The following is a 27,244-nucleotide window of genomic DNA, read 5'->3' as shown; positions in this document are numbered from 1 at the left end:
TCATGTTATAATCCATAGCATATAACATCATGGCAAAAATCAAAAGTAGTATACTACGATGCTCCCCATAGACCAGTGAAATCTGCCACCAAATTATGAGAGGTGAACAAAGAATGAAAAAAATAATTGCCATTATTTTATGGAGTATGAAATTTAAGTTAGTTTGCAAATACTAATAAACACTCTTCAGCTGTGTGAGAGGGCCTTAAAACAGAAGTAATCAAAATACCAGATTTTAAAATTGTCGTGTTTGTCTAATCATGTTACCAACATCCTGTCAGCTCCATTGCATGACATGCATTACACACATGGGTAAAAATGTGAAAAACCAGAGTGAATCAGCCAAAGTGCAGACCTGTAAACCCATAATAATATAAACATTCTTTACTCGTATGAAATATCCCTTGAACTTATTGCAATACTGTGTAGGTTTTTGTAAGTTTCTTAGTATAATTTGCCAAGATGCACTCTGAAATAATAATTATTTCAAACAGGATTCCAGCATGCTTCAAATGGAAGCTCTACAATTGCTTCATTTGGCCAATGAACCCTAGGTGATGACTTCCAAGATTCCTAGAACTAACGATAAGTATTGCACACCAAATACGTGTCTAAATGATGTGCACTGATACCTTTTTATTTAATAAAAATGAGTGTCACCAGATATATATGTGCATACATTTGGTTATTGCTATCGGAATCAACAGCCTGCAACTTAATCCCAGCCTATTAGAAACAGGGCTCAGCAGACCCACACAAATTGAAATGAATACTTGCCACAGGCTTTTCACCAGGCTTCAAGACAATGTGTTTGTTAGTACCTTCAGATTAATACCAGTTAGGTTTTGAACAGTTTCAATCTCACGCTAGATGATTTAAAACAGGTGAAAATAAAAGTGTGCTACACAAAATAAAAGAATACAGAAAATACAGTATTGTATTATTTACTGAACAAAATAACAAGTAAAAATCATGTTTGTTTGTTTTTTTAAAACAGCGTTAAGTAATCCAATTTAGACCATACAAGCATCAACAAGAAATGTAAATAACTGTACTGTGAAGGTGGTATCTACAACTTTTTTTAACTGCTTGAGATCTGAAACTGCAAATGTTGTCTACCTCAATTTAAAATGATTCAAGTGCCTTGTACAGTATGTAAAAAATTTGATAGTCAATGACTATGATGAAATGTACATACAATACCTGAATTTAATATTTTAATAGCTCAGGCCCAGATCATCAAAGTATTCAGGTTCCCACTCCTCATGGAAGATCCGGGTCTCAGTGTATATTAACCCCTTCCATGAAAGGAGTAACTGTTTTTGATGGTGTGGATTTATAGTCTTGTCTTTCCCTATACAGGGAGGGAAAGGGTCGATATTAAAGAAAGAGTGGTTCCAGTAGGCAGAAAGGTTATGGCACTGCAATTACATGAACCACCTTCCCTACACAACATAAAAATATTCTAATATGAAGGATTATTTTACAACTCAGTGGAAATATGCAGTAATGCAATCCATTTCCTTTGTCTGGATGACAAAAATGCAGTCTTAACAGTCACAAGAGCCCGCCTTGTGTTAGCTATAAAAAAAAATATATTTATATATATATTTATGCAACTACTATGTGCATTAAACAAAATCACTGTATGAATCAGCAGGGTTCAATAACACTTGTATCTGCATCTCTGGAAGGGGTGCATTGAAGTCTGTGGTGCTTCTCAGTAAGGACTCACAATGAAATGGCAAAGGATAGAAATCCATTTGTTTAAAATCTTATTTTTTGTATCAGATTGCCGAAGAAATGGTCCATAAGATCTCTGGCAGCTAAAAGGATCTGTTGCTTTTACTTCAGCCTACTGCTCAGAAATGAAAAATATCCCTTGAAACAAGCCTGATATTTTTTAGTAAACATTGAAACTGAAAATCAGCCCAATTTCATTGTGAACTCCCATGAAATAAAGTAATTTCACCATTGTGAAAATTCTCTGTTGTCTGCATTTCTTACCAATTTGTATATAATGAGTTGTTTAGAAGGATAGTAATCAGCAATGTACAAGGAACATTGTACTACTCCTGGAAAGCATATACATTGTGACTTGCTCAGTTAGGTGGGTAGGTAAATTTAGAATTGAAAAGTGAGTGCATTTCACATCCACTTACAGAAGTATTGGAAAATTCCTTTTTCTTCTTTACCTGCACTGAGGTACTTTTCTCAATCACTTGTGAACACTGATCAGTGCTCTTTGCACTAAAAGGGTACAGATTTGTCACTCAGTCTTTGAGATACCAGAGAAGAACACTTGAACCAAAGGGCAATACCCTTGTGCACCAAAGCTTTATTATATTTTTGATTACTGTGCATCCCCGTACCTAAAGCCAATAACATGGCACTTGTGCCATAGTTCTGATACCGTAGGTGTCCACTGACAAGTGTTCTGCATGAACCATTGTGTCTCAGTCCACTAACGAAAACTACTGTGCAGTGGTAATCTGGTATCTTAGATAGTTTTTCTTCTTGGACAAAGCTTATCCAAAATCTTCTTTCTATCAGGCTACAGCAGCTTAGGGCTTCTTTTCTTTAAAGAGAGGCAAAGTAAATGTCTTACACCTGTAGGCCAGTACTGGTGTTCTGTCCTAGAAATTTTAGCACTGCTCTGATACGATGAACCCTTCTTTTTCTCCAACTGGTTCCACTTCAGCATAGGCAGGATGTCCAGATCCTCTTCTGAATTTCATTGCCGGCCATCTGCTTGGACGTCGCTGTAACAGCAACAAGAAGGTAAACTTTCAGAATATGAAGGGTACAATAAATTACTAATAAAAACCTTTAACAATGCCCTGAAATTTTGGTGTCTCATACTAAAGCCCTCTCTGTGCAGTTGTTACAGGAATGAAGCACAGTTCAGCAACAGCAGAAGTCAGAGGAATTAATTCCTCTTTCTAAATTTGTGGGTGATGGCTGTTCTCAAAGATCTAAATAATTACCACTAGCCCTAGAAATGAAGAGGATGAAATAGCTCCTGTATAAAACTGTTGATCAGTGGATCTGTGAATTTTGTCATATAAAGACCTGCTGATCCACCATCCCCTAAAGGATCTGTCCACTGCTCTTCCCTCCTAGTTCTGCATAGGAATTTGCTCACATACTCTACTCCATAGGAGAATGTGTAGCAGAGTCGACAGAAACTGTACTTTTAAAAATTATTTAGGACAAAATTCTGCCATGCTTATGCATGACTGCCAAAATAATGACTTTATATTTCCAGTGCAATAATTTCTACTTGAGTAGTTTACTTTGATGGTTCAAATAGAAGAAACCTTTTTGTTTAAACTCTTAGAACTTTGGGTACAAGGGTCTTAAGAAGTCCTAACCAATTTTCATTAGGATCTTCAGTGCCTGCTTTAAAAACAGCTAATAAGCAGAGAAAAGAAATGGATCTTTGCTAGGACAGATAAAACAAGTCTTGTATGATTGTGATGTCTGTGGAAGGAAAAGTGCTTTAAAAATCCTGTATTTTCAAACTAATTGCTCTCTACAACTATCTCAAAGGAGGTTGTAGTGAGGTGGGTGTTGGTCTCTTCTCCCAAATAACTAGCAAAAGGACAAGAGGAAATGGCCTCAGGTTGCATCAGGGGAGGTTTAGATTAGATACTAGGAAAAATTTCTTCACTGAAAGAATGGTCAGGCATCGGAACAGGCTGCCCAGAGAGGTAGTGGAGTCACCGTCCCTGGAGGAGTTTAAAAAACTTGTAGACGTGGCACTTCAGGACACAGTTCAGTAGACATGGTGGTGTTGGGTTGATGGTTTGACTTGATGATCTTAGAGGTCTTTTCCAACCTTAAGATTCTATGATTCTATGATTCTATGATAATTAATGCCTGGGGAGACTCAGACTTTGGGTGACCAAGCTGAGATTCTGTCAAAGGGAATAGTTTTCAGGAAAGTAGGGAAACTCCTTCTTAAAGTCAGTTAGCAGAAAAAGCTCTCCTAAAATTATTATTTCTGTTTGAAAAATTTATCTGCCAAATATGCTGATACATATTTCTTTTTCTTTACTGACAACAATTACAATCTACTTGGAAGGAGGGCTGGAAGATACAGCAACCTATATAGAAACATTGCTGGAAAACAAGACGACAAACAATTAAGATAAGTTACAGCCTATATTTTCATTGATAGTTCAAAATCTAAATGATTTTACTTTATGATCTTTCTCCTGAAAATAAACACTACATTTGATTTTCTGTCCCCATCATACCCCATTTTGATTGCCTTTCAATCACTAAGGATATTTCATGCTGCTGAGGGGCAGTGTTGGGGACCACAGAACAGCCACAGTCATGACATTATGCTGGGACTCGTGGTGCTGTTGGGCAGCAGCCACTAAATACATCTTGGGGGACCACCTACAAATCACACAGCTGTCTGCGAGTACAGCGCAGTCTTCCTCAGTGATCACCGTTAGGAAGATACAATATAAAAGAAACTGGTTCCTTTTTCTTCCATTGCAGGATCAGGTTACTTTTGAGGCATCCAGAGTTAAATTCTGTTTGGCAGGTAATTTAAAATTCCAGGCCTTTCAATGCAACACCTTCCTGCCAAGTAGGAAGGCAGAACACTGTCCTCTTTAATGGATGTCTTTTCCTAATAAGAAAACTTAGTCTATTCAAACTTTGGAGACTTTTTTCTACCTAAGCTTGATTCAGTGTGGTTTCAAAATTAAGAAGGACAGTTTGGTTACTGCTAAAGAAAAAGGGTCATATTCGGCTCTCAGACTCACTAAAGTAAATTAAGAATAATTCAATTAAATGTAAAGGACTTATTCCAGATTTATACTGGTATAAATGAGAAAAGAATTTGACCAAGAGGTCTCTAATGCAAAGAGAAAATGAAAAGAACATTGGAAAACTAGTAGGAAAAAATAATTAGAAACAGTCTCAAATGGCAGCATATAAGGATGATCTGAGTTTTAATCTATTAAGTTGCTCCCTAATCTCATTTTAAGATGTACCCATGATTAGTTACTACTTCCTTGCTATGTTGCTGTTATAAACTAAATCTACCATTTTGGGCTACTCTTTTTAATTGGCTTTTCCAGATGATGGAATATGGAACAGATGGGTATCAGTTCCAATGACACAATATGATACAACTAAAACTTCAGCTGTTCCAGAAATAGAGAGATTTGAAGGTTATCTCCGAATAGTACAATTGCAGCTTTCAGTGGTTTCTCTTCGTGCCTGAGGTGAGATTTTCCATTCCTAGTGACAGTCTGTTTAATTTGAACTTCTTTGTGTGCATGTGGATAATGTAAGTGGTTGCCAGTCTTAAAAGAGAGCACTGACAAGCTATCAGTTCATTGACTTGTGTATTGACCCCCCAAAAGCTGTAGAGACATTACAATTTTAATTGATAAAACCAAAAGTAACTTAATTGATACCAGGAGATACAAAACTTCTTGAGTTACTGAAGCATCTCAGGAAATGCCTAATGCATTCTTCCCCTTTATTCTCTGTGAAACAGAGTAATAAGAAGATATGAAAACCCTAACACACCCTCCCTCCCTCCAACCCATAAAAAACCCTAAACAAAACAAAAAACCCCCCAAAATCAAACCAAACCAAAACAAGAAAGTAAGCTGGGTATTTTAACTAATTCCTTAGTTTTATCATCCAGTTTAACAGGAAAAACTATGCTTCTTCCTATGGAATTAGAACTCTCAAAGGAAATCCTGTGAGCAGTGGCTGGAGAGTTGTAAGTCCTGCTTCCTTTCAGCATACTACAAAGCAGGAAAGCAGGAATAGGACTTTTCTCATAGGACTGAAACTTCCTTGAGTTCATTATTTTAAGTAAATAAGGATGAGGGAAAAGCACTTGTGACCTTATATGACCAGGATGCCGAAGATACATGTCAGGATGCAGAAGAATAATTTATGATACACATTTAAAAAAAAAAAAAAAAAAAATTAGTTCCTATCGAACATCAGTAAGATAAAATGAAAGACACCAGCAGTCAGATAATGCATGGAAAGTGAGATGTAGCTTTCATGTTTCTTACATTATGACTGTCTACACCATTGTTGGTGGCTGTGCAGCATATTTGACTTCCTACAGCAATGCTAAGGCTAGAATCAGTGTCTTTACGTCAATATTGCAGTAGAGGCAGAATGGATACTATTTGTCTCATGTCTGAGAAAAAAGAGGAGGAGATTCCACCTACAAATCCTAAATGGTGGAGACTGGAGTATCTTCTCACTGTCATTGCACGGAAGGGTCTCCAAGTACATTCTTGTGGTTGACCAGTTTCTTGTTTTGACATCTTTCAACATGAGGGAATTTTGAGCCTTATAGGGCCTCTTTTATCCATCAAAATGGTATGATCTCATTAAGACATAATAAAAAAAAAAATTGATATATATCAGAATGTATGTAATTGAATATTGTCTAACCAAAACTCAGTTGATATGACCTGAACATGGTTTCCAGTGCTACAGTCTATGAATTTTTTTTGAGAATCCTAGCTTTAGACAATCTTATTTCCTGCTGAACAGTAACGTTTTTAAGCAAAAGACAAAGAAGTGGCTCAAGTTGAAAACTACAGGAGACTCTCAGATAGGTCTGTGCTTTCTGTATGTGTTCGACTGTATTGGTGGAATTTTACACAGAAATTTCTATTAAACTTGAAAGGGAGGAAAGGGAAAAGGACCCATCAATTTTTATGTTATGGGACTCTATTAACTGTCCAGAGATCATTTAAAGTGAAGCCATTTATTTCCTACTGTCAGCAAGGGTCCTACTATTATGAGCCACCAGATCAGCAATGATGCAACTATAAAATAAGAATGGAAGAGTCTGCTACAATTTAGTAAAGAGGTAAAATTCAGTAAGAATTATGTATTTCTACACTGACTTACAGCCTAGAAACCAATCAGTGCCTCAAATTAATATTATCTTGAAAACAATGGAAGCGATCAATTCAGACTTCCAGTGAAGATGCTGGTACAAAATCAGTTCAAGATTTTTTAATGTATTTTAAAAATATTTGAAAAGAATGAACTGAGCACACACAAACAAGAAATGAAATCTACTTCGTACATGCAATTGTATAATTAATTGTAAGGGATAAGCGATATACAAGATCAATTACAGGAGGACAGGCAGTTGTATAAGATTGCACTGAAACACTGGTATTTGAAGACTGATGCCCTGCTCCTGAAAGATTCTGCTGCTGACATTATACACTATCTCTAAAATTTATGCTAGTTAACACTTTTCACCTGCGATGGTAATTCATTAAAAGCAATTGTAATAATGGATATTTTATTAGCTGCAGTAATTCTAAGATTTTACATTTCCTTTCATACATCTGCATGAAGCAAGTTTCTATCAGTAATGGACAGAAGGAACTTGGCAGCATGTATTACATATTTGATATTCATACATCCTGTCCTCTACTATCCTCATCCCATCCTCATCCTATCCTTCATTCTGTACAGAAAAATGGAATGAGCATGATTCTGTACAGATCTGCAATGTCAGAAAAGCAGTGAAGGGAAAAAATAATGAAAATCTGACACTCTGGCATCTCCCCAACCCTGTCACACACACAGTTCACTCTGAAAATTTTCAAAGATTATCAAAAGTTCCTTCATATGTTTCAACCAGCATAAAATCCCAGAGTGCTTGTGCATGGATCAACTCTTCATTACTGTTCAGCAGTAAACTTGAATGGCGAATTTCACCAAGATACACACATTCTCTTTCCAAACTGAGTTTATGTGAGTATAAATACTTGAATTAGCATGGGAAGGCCAATCTTTCAAAGTCTTGAAAGACTCTCCAGAATTCCCTAGTAAAGTTGATTTTGCACTAAACTACACAAAAGTTGAAGTTACTGAGTAGTTTTTAGGTTGAATGCTCTGATGCAACTTTGTCTTGTCTATCTATTGACTATTTTCCTGTATTTCAACATTTCAGAGGACTGTTTCACTATTTCTACTGAAGGTTACCTCTTACATACCCATTGATGTCAAGTTCTTTACCTAATTCAAGGGTATAAAGACATTTAAATCTATTTAAAAGCTGTATTCTTTAACCACACTTTGCCAACAACACCTGTTTAATGCTTTTAACTGGAAATATGTAAATACAGAGCCATCCAAATTCTGGATTAATTGTCATAACCCCAGAGAAATTGTAAAGACCTACACAAATGGATTAAGGGGAAAAAACTATAGTAATATCTATTACTAATGTTAACCTGATATCATAAAGATCCATTAGTTTAAGTGCACTTGTCCACTGTTAATCTATCTGGGTATCCAGGCCTTTTACTTTCTAATGGTGAGGAAATATTTTTCTTTTACCAATTACCTTGCCCATAATAAGTGTTGGTGTGCTCAAAGTTACCTGAAATATTGTTTAGGCAGTCATAATTTGTGCATCAGTCTTTAATCTCTTCTAGAAGCAGCCAATTTATTTGGCAAATCACAGTCAGAAATGGATGAAGCTTCAAATATGTGAAACTGTACTTCTGATAGGTATTTTCAAGAATAAGAAAGATCAATTACCTGACACCGTGCTAATTGAATATTTTGAAGAAACTGTTCTGAAATAAAGCTTGCTTCAGACTTCAATTTCAGTAGGATCATTTATTGACTTCATTTATTTTTCTCCTTGATAGAAGTGCTTGTTTAAAGTATCTTTTCTGTGATTTAAACCACTTCTCGTTATAAAAATGTTTCTGCAGTCTTAGGTTCATCTAAGTAGCTGGCTGCTGACGGACGAGAAACAGAATGCCTCCTTCCTCCCCACCTTTGACTTTTATTGTTAGTGTTGATTATTTATTTTAGTGCTTCTCCCTTGTGGCTGATTTAGGTTTCCCTTGCTGAGCTGCTGGTTCCTGCTGAGCTGGATAAGCTTTGGAAAAAATAACTTTACTGTCAGTGCAAGGCAATGACAGTGAGATCAATGACCATACCCCAAATGCCAGGACACTGCAGGACTTTGAAAGAAGAGAAAAAATGATACTTGCTCTCTTCTTTTTAATCATCATCTTCATGAAACACAATTCAGATTGAACTTCTGGACAAAAACAAATTGATGAATGTCAAGCCTTTTTCAAACTAAAAGCATAATCCTCTGTAACATGTATATGTATAATAAAAACAACGGGCTGCATCCCAGAAGAAATCAGCAGAGCTGTGTGAGCTTTATCACCTGTCTAAGCCAGCTGAGGATCTGATTCTTTTTTAAAAATTCTTTCTTTTTTACTCTGTCTCCTATTTACTTCTCATTTTTTTGAAGACTGCATCTGTGGCATTAATGCAGAAACCTGGAAATGGTGCATGGAGAACAAGGCTGGCTGTTAAATGCTGGCTCTTATTTGTGAACTGCTGTTAGGAGCAGAGATGTGTAACAGTGAGCCAGAAATGCCCATTAATTCCCTGAGCTCTGAAACAGCAAGTACTGCCTCTGGCTTTTTTGACTATTTTCTCCCTCTATGATGAGCAGAAGGTCAAAATCTGAAGAAAATCTACTGCTAGATCTGCATGCCAGTGAATGTTTCCAGATACTGCAACACAATTCACTATAAAGCTCAATTGTTAGAAAAATACCCAACAATTAGTGCTTTCTCAGACCACCCCAGCTGGGGCTCAGGATTCGGGATCCATCCTCAGTCCACACTTGTCTGCATGCCATCACCTTGCTGTGAGGCTGACAGAGTTAAATGACAGGAATGCAGACCCTTCCACGCTGGTTGGTCTCTGTGCTAAAAAACAGTCCCAGGTTTATTTAATTTACTAGAAAAGACATAATTCAAGTTATATCAGGAAGAGTTGAGGTGCATCCCCCAGGCTCTGATCACACACTATTATTTTATTTGCTGAAGATCTGCAGCTGCTCATTCCTTCCTCCCTCTCTTTCTCCCCAGGCTCCATAGCACCAGTTCAACTCTCTGTGTGGTCATTTGAAAAAACAGATTTGTGAAATTATCCAGCTTAAACATCCAAAATGAAGTAAAATAAACAACTAAAAAAGACATAGGTATGTGCATGTGTGTGTGTGAATGTACATGCATGTTTCTAAGCAGCTGAATCAGCACAATAAAGCTCTGGAAAACCTCCAGGGAGAGTGGGAACATGAAGGCAAAGGCTGTGACCTTTAAAATGGCATCTTAACTCAAAAGAATGATAACTTGTAACCACAAACACCCACGCTTCTCTTCAGTGTGTAAAATATTAACCACTATTAAGACATACACAGCCACTATTAAGAAATACACATGTTCTGAATTCACTCGTATCCCTGCATCTTCAGAGTCTACATGTATTAGTAACTTGGATTTGTTTTCTTCCTATAGGCTGAGTACAAGAGAAAGGCTCTTTGCCTTAAGATGGTCCCAACTTGCAATGTTAGTTTAGACTCCTTAAAATCCCCTACCTGCAGAGAGCTGCCACAGAAAAATTTTATTCTGCTGTTGTCGAGCCTTACATAAGCACGTTTGGCAACGGTATCTCTGTGCCCAGCTGGGAAAAGACATCACAACGTCTGACCCCCTGCCTTCATACTGGCCAGCAATTCCTCTGCTGTCTTCTCAGCTGTGGCCACATCATGTTGCCTTTGTTCCCCAAAGGCAGAGCACTGGGATGACAGTTGAGGTAAGTTTCAAACATTAAAAGGAATTTGGAACAACATATAAGTAAGGTAAGAAAAACACAAAAAAAGCATGCATGTGAAAACTTCTTGTGTCACATGCAAACCTTCTGTCCACAGATAACTGGGTGCACACAGGCAAAAGATATCTGAGTAAAAGACAGTTTGCCCTATGCCTTGCTTTTTGAATCGCTAAATGTTCCCTGGACATTAACTGTTCTGTGTCAAAGTTTACACATAAATGCAAGTCAATAAAGGTTAAAAATATAAGAAAAAAAGAACATGAAGAAAAAGAAGGGAAGAAGTAAAATCTAAAATACTACTAAAGCTGCTATTTGGCCTGCAACTCAATGAAATTTGAGCCTATCTATCTGACTTGGTTGGGAATTTCTTTACCCCTATTTACATTCAGCTCCAGATATCTATATTACAGACATGCAATCCACTACAATCAGGGCATCATGCTTGGCTGCTTGGCTACCATCCCTCAAATCCTGAATGCAAGTATACTACATAGGTTAGTGAATAAATCAATTACTTTTTAATTGTGTTATAGCTAGTGCGTAGCTATATGTGTTATATCTGGATTTTTGACATAAGCTTCTGCTTTGTTGAAAAAGACATGAAGAGCACTGACATATTTGCCACTTTTCAAAAATCAGTTAAAATAAGTTCAAAGTATACTCAAGAGACACAAGATTCCTCATGGTAGGAGCAGGTATGTAACTTGATTCAAAAGGGGAAATTACTGGCAACAAAATCAAATTCAAGGGAGAGAAAATACCACAGGGATAACCATAAATAAATGAAAGACCAAAGCATACAACATTTCTTCTGTCGCTCTGCAAGCTAATCTTTAGTCAACATTTACTCTCAGCTTTTAGAAAGAGCCTGCCTTCATTGGAACTTTGACTGGAACTTCCTTAACTTTCAAAGTTGATAATCCATTCTGTCTTTAGGTCACCAGAGAAGTGTCCAACTTAAACAATGAAACACATGTTTAATAGTGTGAGGGCTGGAAGAAACAGGAAAACATCACATTTTGATTTGAATCTGCTGCACACTTAACAAAAAAACTTTTTTGAAAAAGTATTGAACTATCTGGATGGTATTCTTTTAAAATGAGACACTATCATGGGCAAATTGAATAGCACTGGCATTCAAGACTTCTCAAGCTGTTTGTTCAAAATAGCTGTTTTTGTTGCAGGTGGGGCTGCACATATGCTTTGTGCTCCACAGCTATGAACAAAACCACTACAGGAAACGTTTTCTTCAGACTTTAGAGGTAAAAAAACCATAGAATAATGCTACACTGTTCTAAAACAATACTTGCTTGTGGAACAAATGGCATTTTTCTTGGCTTTTGTGTATCGATTATTTAAACTAACTAGTGCACTCAGGATATCATTAAATGGTGCTCAGAAGTGTCACAAGGGATTGGACTTATCAGTGCAAATACAATAAGGAATGCTTCTTTGTAACAGTGACCTATTTACACCAGTTATGCCTCATTATTTTTTTGTACTTCAGTTTCAAAATGCAAGTCTGAGAAGGTACATTCTCCTCTGTATTGGAAACATGTACATCCTATAGATCAGATGAACATAAGAAGAATATATTCTACTCTTTATTTCTTGAATTGGTCAAACTATTTTTTTTCCTTTGGAAATTAAATTATTAAGCTTCTTAAAAGCAATTTCATTTCAAGAATGGATTACTTTATTCTGTTCTTCTGTGCTTATGATTCCAACAATGGCTTTAAAGTTTTGGAATTTGTGGAAATGTTCTGAAATACAGAGTAATCCCTTTCTCCACCCCTTGTAGTTTTACCACTGCATCAATGGTTTTACCACTCACAGGGAAAGGCCACCCCTTCCTGGCTAGAATTTTTTATAATTCTTGCTAAATGGCTGATTCTTCACAAGTATCACAATTTTCCTAGTAACCAAAAGAGGATGTAGTAGAGGATGTACCACATTTTGCATAAATTTGATTTGGACTGATTTACTTCCTCATGTCCTTATTCAATCATTTCTCCTTTATTTTAAATAGAAAGATTGTGTTTTTCTATTTTTTCTGAAAGCCTACATTGCTTGCTAAAACACATTTTAGCTTTCACTGCATAGAATACTTTCTAGATTTGGTTAAGAAAATTCTATTGTGGAGACCCCAATTATCCTAGCCAAGTGACACATGTTCATTTTGTCTTACCTCTATAAAGAAGAGACTAGCTGCTGACGTTGGATGATGATACATATAGATGGTCACGAGGATGGCTGCAGCCACAATGAGGACCAGGACTAGAATGCCCACAATTAAGCCGGCATGAAGTGTTCCACCTTTCTTCTCCACCGCACTGTCGTCTGTGGAAGCTGCACAAATGGCACACTTATTAGCACCGTAACTTATGTCTTATCCATCCCATTTCACAGATGGCAATTGAGCATTTTTTTTTTCTGTTACACGTTCCTCTTTTTCCACAGCTGAAGTTGGAAAAAGATGTTAGATGTCTCTTTCCCACAACTGAATACTCTCATAGTCTTAATGAACAGACATTTCCAAATGTTTTACTAACTCAATAAACAAAATTAATATCCTTTCTTTTGAATGCAGTCTGGACATTCTGAAGTTCCTAATTACCTTCATAATGAATTTTGCTTTGATTTTCTCATAAAACTATTGCAGTTGCCCTACAGACAAAAAGTACTAATTGAATACATTTTTAATTTATTTAAGTTTCAACTTGAGACATGCTACAAACCCTTGTGAGGTCTAGCTAATAAACACATTCTGAAAGCTTGATTCATTAGCTTGGAGAGGGCTTTTGAACCACCCTGTGCAACTGAATCAGACAGCCAACGTGTAACAGATGGATGCTAAATGACGCTGCAACATCCTAATCTTGGTCTGAATGGAACACTCATCAGACCAAAGTATTACAGAAGACCTTCCATTTACAAAACTTGCTACTGAGAGGCCGCTATGCTCCTGGCAGGAGAAAAGAGGGCTGTCTCTGTCACACAAGCAAGTTGTCAGCAGTGCTTCCAAATAAGTGACTGAAAGTCTTTTAACAACACCGTAACCTTTGTGGAAAAAATCTCCCAATAACTTAGCCAACATGTAGAACTGCTTGTGCTCAGGTGTGATTTCTACTTTGGACAACCTGGAATATCACAGCAAGTACAAACATGATGATGATGCAATCATTCTTCAGCATCCTCTTGAATAAGGCAAAACAGCAATTCAGAAGCCCCAGGTTTAAGAGACACCAGAAGAGCACTGGTCATTTGACTTCACAAACTTACATTGTTCACCTAATATTCCCACTGCTTTCTGCCTTTCTGGCAATCCTTCAAACCACCTCTAAGCCTTACTCCATACGACACTCTGATCTTGCTTATGAGAAATTTTCTTTCAATTCCACTTTAAATTTCCTCCCACCATGCTTGTTTGCCAAGCTGAATATAATAAAAATTGTTGATTTCTGCAGTCATCCTTTTTGTTGTGTCATCCCCCTGAACTATTTATTTGGTTGTCTTACAGTACCATGGTCTGTGAGGTCAAGGACTGTCCCTTTTATTTGTTCTTGGAAAACAGCGATTGAGTGAAGGGTACCACTTCAAACAAGTTACTGTTATTAATAGTAGCAACAACAACAGTAACAATAACTGCACATGGTCTTTTACCATTCATCAGATTGTGAGTAGAGCTAATACTGAAAAAGGGAATTGGAAAATAATAGAAGAAAGGTCTATTGATCTAGGTAGTGTTAAATGCCTTGTATGAGGGCTAATAAAGGAGAACAGTTACTCTCAGTGTAAGAGCTCATGCATCCACGCATGGCAGCACTCTTCTCACCAGATCAAGGACGGCCTGCATGGCTCGTCACCCAGCGGATTGCACGGCACCATTGCAACAACAGGGAGAAAAGGAAAATGAAGATGCATTATCTTAGCCAACAGAGATTTCTAGCTGTAACATGGAAGTGAATCTATGGGGGAAGTGAAGGGATTCGTGTGCATTTCCCCTGCTTTTCTCCGTATTTCCTCAATCTTGAGTCAGGACAGCTGAAACCCTGCAGTGTTGCTCGGCTCTTTCCCATGAAATCAGTGAGACAGCTTGTGGAGTAAGGAGCTGAGTAACAGAATCAGAGGATAAAGAACCCAATAATTTCAGAGGCTAATCTAGGACATGGGAGGCATTAATGAATCTAATAAAAAATTGCAAGCATGCACTGCCACTCAGGTACTGCCTAATCCTGATGGCATCTTTCTTTTTACTTGAAAAGTTCACAAGTACCTGTTCACACAGGAACTTCAGTTTTAATTGTGCTGACTATGGACATCAAGTTTGAGCTTAGGCATGAACAGGATCCAAGAACCAGCCCTCTCCCTGCCTAAATCCTACAAAGGGATTTACTTAGCTTTCTTAAAGCTTAGTTCACACAGATATACAGGAGCTTTTAAAAAAGAAAAACAGTGTCAGCCCTATTTGATTTTTTTTTCCTTTTTTTAACACAGTACATACAGTGAAAATTTCCAGGCCATCCTTCACATTGCAGTGAAAGAAAGGAGATATTGCATAGGCTGTGGAAGATCTATCTTCAAATATATTCCCACCCAAAGAGCACTTAAAACATTTCCTGGTAGTTGTAGCACGATGTAGCAAAGGGTGCAAGATACATGGAAGACACAGGAAAGAAAGGTGACCCTAAAAAAGGTTCCTCTAACTTTCAGGCGGTAAAGTCTTTTACTTGACATGGCCATTAATAATTTATTAAATAGCTATTCACTTTCAGCTGAGAATAGATGAATGTATACAAGCTCCAGTCTTAATTTCTGTTCATGCACTGTAACAATATTTAGTACTTGCACATATATTTCAAATCGCCAAACAAATGCAAATTAAGCAATTGAAAGGCCATCAGGAAAGGCGTGCTTTATTGTACATGCTCTGGGTTGGGCTATTAATTCCCAGTGATGAGCAGTTAGTTGTGTGAGTCAGCCTACTGAAAAGTAACTGCTCCCCAGAAGGAACAGAGGATTCATAGTTTGTCTGTCTTATAATTGTCTTTTTGACAGCTTCATACTCTTTGACTATTGTCTTCAATGCCACATCAGTGCATCATAAGCTACTTTGTCACTTATACCCATTTTCAGGCCAATTTGCACTAAATGAGTAATTTGTATTGTTACTATGTTATGGTTGAAGGCAGAACATCATATTCTGCATATTAAAAAATGCTGGACTTCAGCAAAGGTCCTAACCACTCTGTAAAGACCATCAAATTAACCGCCTCTGATCTGATCTTTTCTCAATGTTTAGTATCCAGCTTTGCAAACGAGAACACTGTCTCTTCCAAATAACACAGGTGACAACTGCCTGCCCAGATTTCTACTAGTCCGGGGTGGAGCACTGCATGGACAGCAGTGCAGTGATCAGAATGCCAAATGCAAAAAATAATGAAATACAAGAAATGCTTTTGTTAATGACAACAAGTGTAAGTAACTTGTAATTTCCATAATCGAAATTCAGTTCATTGACCCCAGGGCTCAAATACTCATGAGAAATTGATTTCACTCTCTTTGGACAGAGACAATAAACGGTGTTGTCAACTTTGAAAATACTTTCTGCTGCAAAATCAACTGACAGTTCTTTTAAAAAGCCGACAAGGGAAACAGATGAAAAAAAAGGAGTCGGAAACTTTTTCAGGTGCAGAAATCTTATTAAGATTATCACAGCACATCTGCTGTTCCAGGCAAGGCTAAACCCATAAGAGGATATTTGTCTTATGAGCAATCCTTTTCCAAAAGGTCTCTCAGTGGAATGTTCCCCAAACTTTCCTTTTCTTGTGCTGAAAAAAGCAATTGTTACATACAAAGTGCTATATATGTATAACTCCCCCCCCCCCAAATTCTTACATACATAAAGCTTTTAAGCAGAAGGAACATGTTAACATCTCCAAGGTTAGTCTGCTTCTCATTAGGTGCTGAATGACAGGACAGAAACAGCAAGTAACCTTTTTTCCCAAATATAAAGGCACACAATACAAACATGAAATAACTGTTCTCCTGCTGGAATGCTGTTTAAAAAATAAAAGTGAAACCACAATAAAAATGTTCTCATTGTTTGCATGATAAACATATAAAGACTATATAATCTTTGATTTTATATTGCTATATTATGTCTCTAGTTACAGTAGGGTTAGCTTCTTTTGGTGTAGGAAAACCAAAAAAACCTCAAGGAATTATCATGAATGAAAATCTTCTCCTGGCCCATGGGGACTGTGATGCTGACTTTAACAGGAACAAAGTACAGGAACAAAGTCCCAGTACAAACTGGGACTGCTCTTTAGAGTGTTTGTAAACACATTGTGGATACTTTCTCAACATTGTTTTTCTCACTATTGCATATTAATCATTGAGGTCTGCAAAATAATGAAATACGTTGTTTGCTATTATCTAAATTTAAAGTTTACACAAAGTTTCTATTGTGATAGTTTTATAGATGAGAAAACAAAATTGTGATATATATACATGTATACCTCTCATGCTATAAGATGGAAAAGAGTTTACTTACCAGAGATTAATATCTCTCTCTCTGAGAGCAGAGATGCAAAAAGATTTTATGGTCAAATGGAGGAAAAATAGATGAAGTTCTGTTACCTCCTGTCTAGAAACTTTCCTTTCTATAAAGTGACATGGAATCAAGGGTAAATGACAGACAAAAAAGTAGAATTTCATCATGTGGTCTTGGAAAATAAAGTTTGCTTTTTCCCTCCAAGAGCCATGTCATTCCTTTTTACTCTTGTATTTTGATCAGATGGTGAAAAGCTCCAATTCAAACTCACTTCCTATATGCACATGCATCTTTAAGGGATATAATGCAATACCTTATTTGACCCTCCTGACTGACACAGCTATACCAGCAAAGCTAGGGATATAGATGACATAAATAGCAGCAGTCAGTCTAAAGATGATAACTCAGAATTGAGCTTTGCTCTTCTCTTTTTTTACCAGATGAATGAATTTTCATGGTAAACTCCTGAATTTGTCACAAAGAGAGGTAGGATGAAACCTGCAATTTCTTCTCATATGAGATTACTTTATGATAAAATGAGTGTTTGCTGTTAGGTCACGTGGCAGCAATTGGACAAATTCTTAAGGTTCATGAAAAACCATGATTTTCTGAGCTGGTTGGTCAGACGAATATGAAACTATCACATGGGTATGACAGCATCTACGCAGCACTATTGGTACAGAAATGCTGGCTTATTAAGTTGACAGGGTTTCTGGCATGGTCTTAGTTTTATGGCAAAATGGGTCTGGATTCAAGTGCATGAAAACATCTCCTAGAGATAAAGCAGACTGGAAAAACATATAGGTTCAGGTATAACTACACCTACAGTAGAGACTTATGTACTCTTTTATTACTTATGAGTATGCATTACATAGATTAAATATTACAGAAACAGAAAGTGTGATAATATTTTCAGACCCTCCATGCAAACATGACATTTTTTAATAGGTTAGTTGTTAACTGCAGAATTTCCCTTGCATTCCATTACACATTAGGTAATGACTATTTTAGTATTGGCCATGATTTTGAAGCTGTAGCATGTCCAGCTTTATAAAAATACATCTATTGATTAATGTAGATTGTAAGACATGCTTATACATTATTGTTGTTAAAATTATATATCATTGTGTGCTAATATGAATATTTAATATGATAGTTCATATTTTCAAAGAGCTTACAAACGGTCTCCCCTCAGCCTCCTTTTCTCCAGACTAAACAGCCCCAGTTCCCTCAGCCGCTCCTCATAAGACTTGTGCTCTAGACCCTTCACCAGCTTCGCTGTTTTTTGGACATTAATGAGAGACACTTTTCCACATGAGAGATCTCTACAAGCCATTTGGAAACGCTTCCTCTCCATGTGTTTGCTCTCCTCTGTGGATAGCCAAGGAGTAGAAACCCTCTCTTGCTGCATGGTCTGGGACTAACCTGCACCTACAGATCCAAGATCACTCCGCCAGCCCTCCACCCTATTACGTATGTAATTTCTAGCCTGGAAGCTGTATCACCCTATTTTCATGACCCGGACTTTGAGTTAATATGCTCCTGCAAAGAGGGAGAACATAACGTTTAGGCCAGTTGAGCACACAGGGTTACAGCCTCCAGTGAACTCAGCAGAGCCACTGGATTTTTTCCCTCTTTTGGGCCTCCACTTACATCTGGAATGTGAGTCTACCAGGAGACTGCTTGTTTTATGGGGCAGGTATATGGTTCTCCAAACCTAAGCTTTTTTTCCTGTACCTAATGCAGATTCCTGAAGAGATGATTAATGACCTACATACAGTGACTGCTGGAGGGAATAAGGGAATGCACAGTTGGAAGGATTCTCCAGAGACTCAGAGGAATCTCCATAAAAATGTTCTCTCTACCTCTTTTAGGAACAGTCTGCTCCGGACTTAGATTCTTCATGGTAATGGAGTGTGATTTTCTTGCTTTTGTGGGTTCATTCCCTTAGCATTTGTTAACATTTTGAGGTTAAGCCATTGCTACACTTTACTTGGTTTCATGATGATTTATAAAGTTATGGCTCAGCTAATGCTTTAAAAATTGGTTTCCAATTGCATGTAAGGAATGAAAGGTGGTCTTTGAGTGAGAATATTACAAATTGTAACCCACCAATTCTGAATTCAATATCTGGCTTTGCTATCAATTTTCTCCAAGACTGATCAACTGCTTAGTGCATCAAATGGATGAGAGTGCACTAAAATCAAATCCCTCTGTTTAGAGGATGACAGCACTCTAAATGTGTTAGCTAAGGACTTTCATTTCTTCTGTTCTAAAATATCACCTAACCCTACAACTGTTGCCATCAGTATTAATTTTAGTTTGAGTTGCTTGAGGCCATTTAAGCCATTACAATACTTAGTAGCATCGAACAACGGCAATCGCAAAGCTCAATATTGTACCATATTGTACCATGCCATTTGGCCTGGCTAGGCAGCTCACTATTGCTGAATCCAGAAGAGAAGAAAGTAACCAGATTACAAGAATGTCAGTTCAGCCAGCCCATTGACTCCTCTTAACCCTACTGAAAGCAAACACAAGACCATCATGTCAAGCAGGCTGTTTCTCTCTAAAGCTTTACCTAATGCTTCCAGAGTTACTTCCCCCCATACCTCCCCCACCTTGTGGAGACAGAACAACTTCAGGTACTTCAACTTCAATGCAACATGTACAACTATTTTAGTTGTCTTTCACTGGACCTCCATTTTCCCCATCCTTCACAGTGACCCATGCGCACTGATGTCAAAGATGATTGGGCAATGTAGAGGAGATTGCAGGAGGCTACCTACTGCAACTGCTGGGTTAACTCCTCACAGAGTAGCTAGTTAAAAAGACAGAAGATCACAGGAGCTTTGTGTGCCCTAGTTGTCACACTGCCACAGCACTGTGACAGCAACAGGAGCAGATGATAAGATAAAACATTAAGTAATGCAATCTTGTCTTAAAATTTTATCCAGTCTTACATTTAGCCCTCCATAAGATCTCCATTTAGATCTACATGTGGTTTTCACATTAACCCTTTGAGCTGGTCCACAAATCGTATATGTTTAACAAAAATCAGTTAAATGTGTGCCTTTACAGTAAAGTCATGACAACTGTAAGAGCAGATACTGTATATTATTTTATATCTGGATTAGGATGACATGAATGACTTTCTCTTGCCTATTGCTTGCCAATGGCTATGAGAAGGCTTGAAAGAAGAGTTCGTGGCTTTTTGGCAAACATTAGGTGAGATGAAGCCTCTGGAAGGTCATTTCCTGTGGCTAGGCCAAGATCTGACAATAAAACAGAGCCATATCCTGTGGATCTTATCCCATACAAGGTCCACTTTAAAACATTTTTAAACCACCATGAAGATTAGGTTCAGCATTGTTTAATTTAATGCTTTTTTTACTTTAAAATTGGAGAGGACTCAGCTAATCTGTAGTGACTTGTTAACTTGAGTTAGCTATTTTGGACTGTGTGGTCATAACAACTTTGTTATGATAAAAATATTTGTTTTCCCTAAAAGGTTGGCTTGTCTCTTTGTTGAAATATGTCTCATTTTCTGGATCATTTAGAAACTTAACATATTAGAAAGAAATAAGTTATATGAATATTAGCAGGCATGAACTAGTAGTGTTCAACATGTTGCAGCAGGAGTTCAGGGTACACAAGAAAAACAGGACTAAGTCTTCTCCATAATTTCTCAAGAATTCTTATGGTAGGAAGAGCTCAGACTGCAATTTTTAAGGGAAATTAAGAAGACAGATGATTAATGGGAGCTAGTTTTCTGGAATATGGGACTATTAAAAAAAAAAGCCTTGGGTAAATTTATCACTGTATATAAGGTATATAAAAGTACTCTTTTTTCCAAACTTGGATCTGCATTTTGGTCAATTCTTACTGAGTTTCCTAATCTTTCAAGCTAAAATGAAGCTCTGTATAGCACTAACATTAGTCCTGTACATCACTAATGTTCATATCCAGACCATCTTTGAAAAAATCCACAACAAAGTGTAAGCAGCAGGGCACAGACATTTCCTAGCACTACATATGCTGGGATGGACTTGTTCACAAATAAATTTTCCCTTTCTCCCTCAGGTAGATGGTTTTTGCATAGCTTTACTTTCTTGTAACAGTAATTTCTGCAGGTTTTGATGAATGAAAAGTGTAGCAGTTTCTCTGACACTGTCAAACACACATACACTTTTCTATTGAGTTATAAAGCTGAAGGATTGAGAGGGACTCATAGCAATCAAACCATCACAATAAGGTGTCTAAAAAGGTCAAATAAAATGTCTAGATGTGCTGGCCAATTGTCGAAATCAACCACCAAAGGGCTCTCAACAGGAAAATGCTGCATTACACTGTATAGCCACAGCCAAGTGCTCACAATTTTTATGAAAAATTGGGCTTTTAAACTGCTTAGTCAGCTGCATTGTGTTACAAGAAAAATTAAAAACACAACAGAAACTGCAACTAGTAGCAAAAATATACATTTGTAGTGCTGGACATATCTTAAAACTTACAAAATGCTTGTTATTTTAAAGATAATTAAGATTTAACAAAAATGTGATGGCATGTCAGCTGTATTTTAAAACGGTTTAGGCATGTATGTATTAGGCATTTATCATGTGTCTATGAAGGAAGAATGAAGATAGAAGAAACAGAAACAAGCAAATTTGAAACGTATGTTAAAATATGCCACATAAGATTGTGGGTGAATTACATCACTAACTTGTAGGTGATTTTTCTCATATAATTAAAAGGTCAAAGCAGTTTGACCTGAATTCAAAATTTAATTTAAATTTAGTTGTTGCCTTACAATATTTGGTTCAAAAGTTCCAGGCAGAGGTGAGATGCAGAATTTCTATAGAATCTTTTTATTGTACCTAACCAGATATTGACTGCTATCATCCAAGGACACGTAAAGTTATAGGCCATCATTGATCCAATATAGCTTTGGTTTTCCATTATAAAAGGTTTCCTTTCATTTGAGTTTTAAAGGATCTAGTGTGAGAAAGTAAAGACCCTGCATTCGTGACCTGAAATAATCTACTCTTTATGAAAGGCTGACAAATCACAGAGAATCAAAGAATGCACCTGCGGCTGCAGAGGTTTTATCTGAGCTTAATCTAGGGGTCACTGGAAAATTCAATGCATAATTGAAGATTCATCAAAAAGAACTTTGCAGATTAAAAGCTACGTTTACTGTGTGAATGAGAAATCCTGGTGTGTTGCTTTGCTTCCGTGTTGTTTGAAGTCAGTTTCTTTTTTTAAAATTTCAAGAATAAAAGAAACAGCTCAAGGAAAATGAATAATCACATCAGGTGCTGGTTTGTCCTTCTAAAATGCAGCAGCTTTCTGCGCAGAAATGGACTTTCTATATTTAAGATAAGTGATGCCACAAACCCTACCACCTCACTCTACCAAGCAGGCCACAGCCATCCCTCACTTGCTTTCACAGGGTTTTTCTTTTCAGATCTTGGGCAAAGAGTAGACAAGTGAAAAAAATAATCCTGTTGCAATTCCCAAACCAAAAGAAACCTGGAACGGGTTTTCTAAAGCCCACTTTTGAATTATTTTTCGTATAACAGCATACTATTCTGAGCTGTACATGAGATGCTCAAGGTGGAGAGCTGCCTGGTCCCAGGACAGCCCTCTGCCATGGAGCGATGGTTCACAGAGCAGAGCGTGGGTACAGAGCAGACACGAAACGGGAGACCAAAGTGCTGACTGATTCACCTTGTCTACTGATCTTTAAGAGCACTGAAGCACTTCTAACAGCAAAGTAAACAGCAATTTGATTTCAAGAAGAATAAGAGAAAGAAAGGTTCAGGGGCATTGCTGTAGACAAAATGTCTAAAAGTACCACCCTTAGTTTATAGATGACCTTCTTCCAAGGAACCACTTAAGTGTCAAAGCCATGTCAAACAACAACACTGCCAGCAAATGGACAATTCATTCCCAGTACTGCATGTGACCAGCTATGCTGTGGTTAGCGACAGCAAAATGACAGAGGAGCGACTGGCGAGGAAGGGGATGGCAACCGCCTCCTGTGGAGCGAGCAGATCTCTAATTTGAGGGATGGAGAAAATAACAGCCCAATATTACTGAAAAACAAATGACAGGAAAACAGACCAAAATGCCAAGTGGCATCTGCACACTGTGTTTTTTCAAAACTTAAACAATTTTCTGTGAGGTCCCTGAGAGACCACGATGCTTCAGCTGTCCTGACCCACTGCACCTGGGACCTCTGCCCACAGGGCTGGGGAATCCATATAAGCTCAAGACCGATGCTGTAGGTGAACTGGTAGTCAGGCCCATCTTTGATTTTGTCTCCTGGACCAACCTTGGATCTATGCTGAAGGTAGCTTGTCTTCAGTCCTGTCCCTGGCCATGTCTCCTTGGACGGACCTTGGAGCTGTGTTGTAGTCTTATCTCTGGCCCCATCTCTTTTTGCTGCTGAGAGGACTCCTTGTATGGACCTGGTTCATGCCTCACCTTCTCTGGGAGCACTGACAGGACCTCCTTCCTCTGGTCCTTGCCTGAGCTGTGCCGCTGACTGCTGTGCCTCTCTTGCTCTCTTGCCGCTCCCAGCCTTGCGTTGCCAACCTGGTGTCCTGCCTTGATCCCGGGCCCGCCTCATCACAGCAGACTCAGCTGATGGTCTCTAGTCTGTGGCTGGCCCTGGCTGCCGTCCCTGAGCTGCTGGACTCACCCTGCACCCTGCCTGTGCCTGCTGCCATATTTGCTGTTGGTTCCCCTACACCTCGGGAAGCTCCGTACTCCCTGCCTGGAGGTAAGGCAATCAGAGCCAATAATACCCCCCTTTATATCAGTGGAAATATAATTTATTTCAATTTGCTCAGCAAATTATCCTCTGCTTTGATAGACATTTCCTAAGCCCGCAGAAATCAACCTAAATCTTCCGTTTCTCCTCAGCAAGCTCTACATCGGCAGTGAATACAGACGCAGCCTACATCTAATGACTGAGTCCTAACTAATAGCAAAATTCTCATCAACTTCAAAGGGAGGAGGAACAAACCTCGGGTCTCAGTCCTTGAACCCACAAAGAAGATGACAAAAGCAGTCCCCTGCAGAGCTTCATTTAACAGAGGCCTTTATCGCTAAGACAAGGTGATCTTATTAACGTGCACAGGGAATATGCATGGAGAAATATCAGATCTCTGCTAGTACAGACCCAGATATAAAATGGATATGTTTATTAACAAAATATAGTGTAACAATTCAGTACTGTGAATAAGTTTATAACACAATATTATTATTTAGAACTAGCACCATATCCTCTCTTAATACAGTTAAATAATACTGTATTATAATAATTATTATAATTGTATTAATACAGTTAAAATTTACTTAATATGTCCATAATTGGAAGTTAATCAAACCTGCTGTTTTATTAAAGAGTTTTAAAGAGAGTTGTAAATGTTTCATTTACTAAGCAGTTGCTAAGCTTATTTGCCCTGCTGTTCTTCAACATAGATGTGGAAGGCTGAAGTCCCTTGAGAGTGTGGTAAAAGCTATTTCTACAATCTGATTTTGATTAACGAAGTTCAGTGGAGTATAATTTGACAAACTACTGACATTATTTACAGACAAAAAAATAATCTCTTACCTCCATTGTCTTTTAGGTGCAGTGCTATCTTGGTGTCATCTATAAAAGAAATTTAAAGTCAGTGGTATGAAAATGCATTTTTCTAGGTTGAGTAATTTTAGGAATGACTTTCTAACATAAAAGAAATTTCACAATTAGAAAATTATTTCGTATTCAACTCAATGAGAATTAGATTGTGGGTTCATACTTATACTGAGCAACACTTTAGTTCCTTACTACTAAAAAAAACATTTATGAGAGTGTTACAGTGTAAAGAAGGATTCAAATACTGGTAAATAAGGGTCTGTCTCATAATACTTACAAATAATTCATTAGTGTTACATGTTCATACACAGCTTGAGCATTCTATCATATTAAGGACTATATGAACCAACATATGACAATAAAATGAAACGATTACTTAGTTCCTCTTCTAAGAATCATGAAAAGGTCTACCAGTTTTAAATCTTATTTATTTCCATATTCCTCTTCTTGTTTTGAGGTTTAATGAAAAAAATGCCAGGGAATAATGCTGCTAATACAGTCCAAATCCTGCACCAACAATTTCTAAATTTCTCTTTCTGCAAACAAACCCAGCCTTTCTTCTTATCAGTAGATTCCCACCTTGAAATGCCTTCAGTTCAAATTTTCCTGTCACAGGCCACTTAAAAAATCTGCCTGTACCTGGTACCTTTTCTTGTGTTAACATACAATTCCAACACATCACTCCCCCCTCCCCCTAAGATGCTATTTGATTGATCTGGGTTAGCTTTTATACCAGCTGAATGTTCCCCAGAAGCAGGAAAGCAGGACATCTCAGTCACAGAAAGGCAAGGTTTAAGCAGCCAGTGGAACAAGGGTGAGAACTGACACAGCGTCGCTTACACAGGTAATTCTGTTCAGAAGCCTATAGAAACTATTTCACAACAGTGAGCACTACATGAAAAGAACAGTGTCAAGTGACTGAAAAAAGTAAACAGGAAAATTTCAAAGATATTTTTAATTTGGGTTATCTCTAATTTTCACCTGGCTAAATAGAATACCCAAAGGGATTCAAAATTCATTACATCTGTGATAGAAGTTTCTTCACTAACTTTAGCAGGGCCCTTTCCATCTACTATTTCAACAGGTTTTGGATTGTGGCCAGATGGTTAAAGGACCACAAACGGCTCATTGTAACCACAAGTTCTTCAGAAGTCTTCCTGGCTTGTCTGTGCGCCCCCGGCACTGCCCCCTCCTCCAGGGCTCATCCTGGAGGACAGCGAGTTGCAATTCAAAAGCAGTAGCAGATATTGCCTTGACTGTAATTCTCCACTCTGCCCACTGCCCCAAAGAGAAACGGTCGACGCGAACACATACTTAAAGGAAATAAACTTCTTTTAGACTTGTAAATGACATATTTGCGCTATTGAATAATGCAGTGTATACGCTTCACCTTCTGTGGGCAGGCTAGTTGGCAGGTGGGAAGTTGTGGATCCTCTGGTGGTTGTTAAAACTCTGAATTTTGTGGTGGTTGGCAGAAGGGTGGTGGTGGAGTACGGAGGTGTTTCAGTATCTATATTCTTCTCACAAATCTTATCTTTTGACTGTTGGGAAACAAAAAAAACAAAGAAGAGAAAATTAATTCTCAGTGGAGGCTGTCACTGAATGAAGAATTTAAGCATGGACAAGCTGTCAGGATAAAAAGAATGTAAACGGAAACACTAAATCAAGGAATTTGAAGAGCTTTTTTTTTTTTTTATTTTTATTTTCTTCCTTTGAAGTGCTCTACACACATTCAGCAACACAGATTTTTCCTTTAGCTGCAAAACTTACAACACTCAATTGTTAATGACAAGGCTTCAAAGTCATCCCTGAATGTCAAACATGTTACTTCCCCCAAGCAGATTTTAACATCTAAGATTATCATTCAAATTTTAACTCTTCTATTGTGAATGCTCACTGCCATTGGCATGGGTGCAATTACACATGTTAAAAAAGATACGTGGGAATTAAACTGTAGTTCTTCATAGTGAGTAATGTATACTTAAATGGAGCATTTAATTAGGCTTTACATGCAGTTATCACGGAAGAATACGTGTAAAATGTGTGCATGTATTCAACCTATAGAATATCACACTATAGAGCAACACATTCATTATATGCCTATTAATTCTATATAATATTAAAATTTTACATATTATATGTGTATATAACAATCATTATATAAAGTAGAAATATTATAAAATAAAAACTATAAATATAATAATAATATATTATATTATCACACCATAAATAATATTCACCATCATATAATAATTTAACTTTCATTTTCATGGGCAAATATTTTGATACAAATCTTGAATCTTTGGTTTTTTTAAATTTCTGGACACTTTTAAAATTCTGCAGGTGTAATGAATATTTTC

At 37.5% G+C, this 27,244-nt stretch overlaps 1 protein-coding gene across 1 annotated transcript in view; it reads right to left on the bottom strand.

Annotated features, from left to right (window-relative positions):
• Positions 1-928: 928 nt before the first annotated feature.
• The window catches only part of PLXDC2 (plexin domain containing 2), a 272,495-nt gene continuing 246,179 nt past the window's right edge, over positions 929-27,244 (bottom strand). The window contains exons 11-14 of the mRNA XM_054817548.1: positions 26,275-26,425; positions 24,861-24,899; positions 12,872-13,032; positions 929-2,762 (exon numbers count right to left, since the gene is read on the bottom strand). Coding sequence (XP_054673523.1) covers positions 2,646-2,762; positions 12,872-13,032; positions 24,861-24,899; positions 26,275-26,425 — 468 coding nt within the window. The 3' untranslated portion in view covers positions 929-2,645. The remainder of the gene's footprint in view (positions 2,763-12,871; positions 13,033-24,860; positions 24,900-26,274; positions 26,426-27,244) is intronic.

This window comes from Grus americana, chromosome 2 (genome assembly GCF_028858705.1).
Source record: "Grus americana isolate bGruAme1 chromosome 2, bGruAme1.mat, whole genome shotgun sequence".
Lineage (NCBI taxonomy): Eukaryota > Metazoa > Chordata > Aves > Gruiformes > Gruidae > Grus > Grus americana.
The sequence above is the reverse complement of the archived record's forward strand: the minus strand, read 5'-3'. Positions and strand labels throughout refer to the sequence as shown.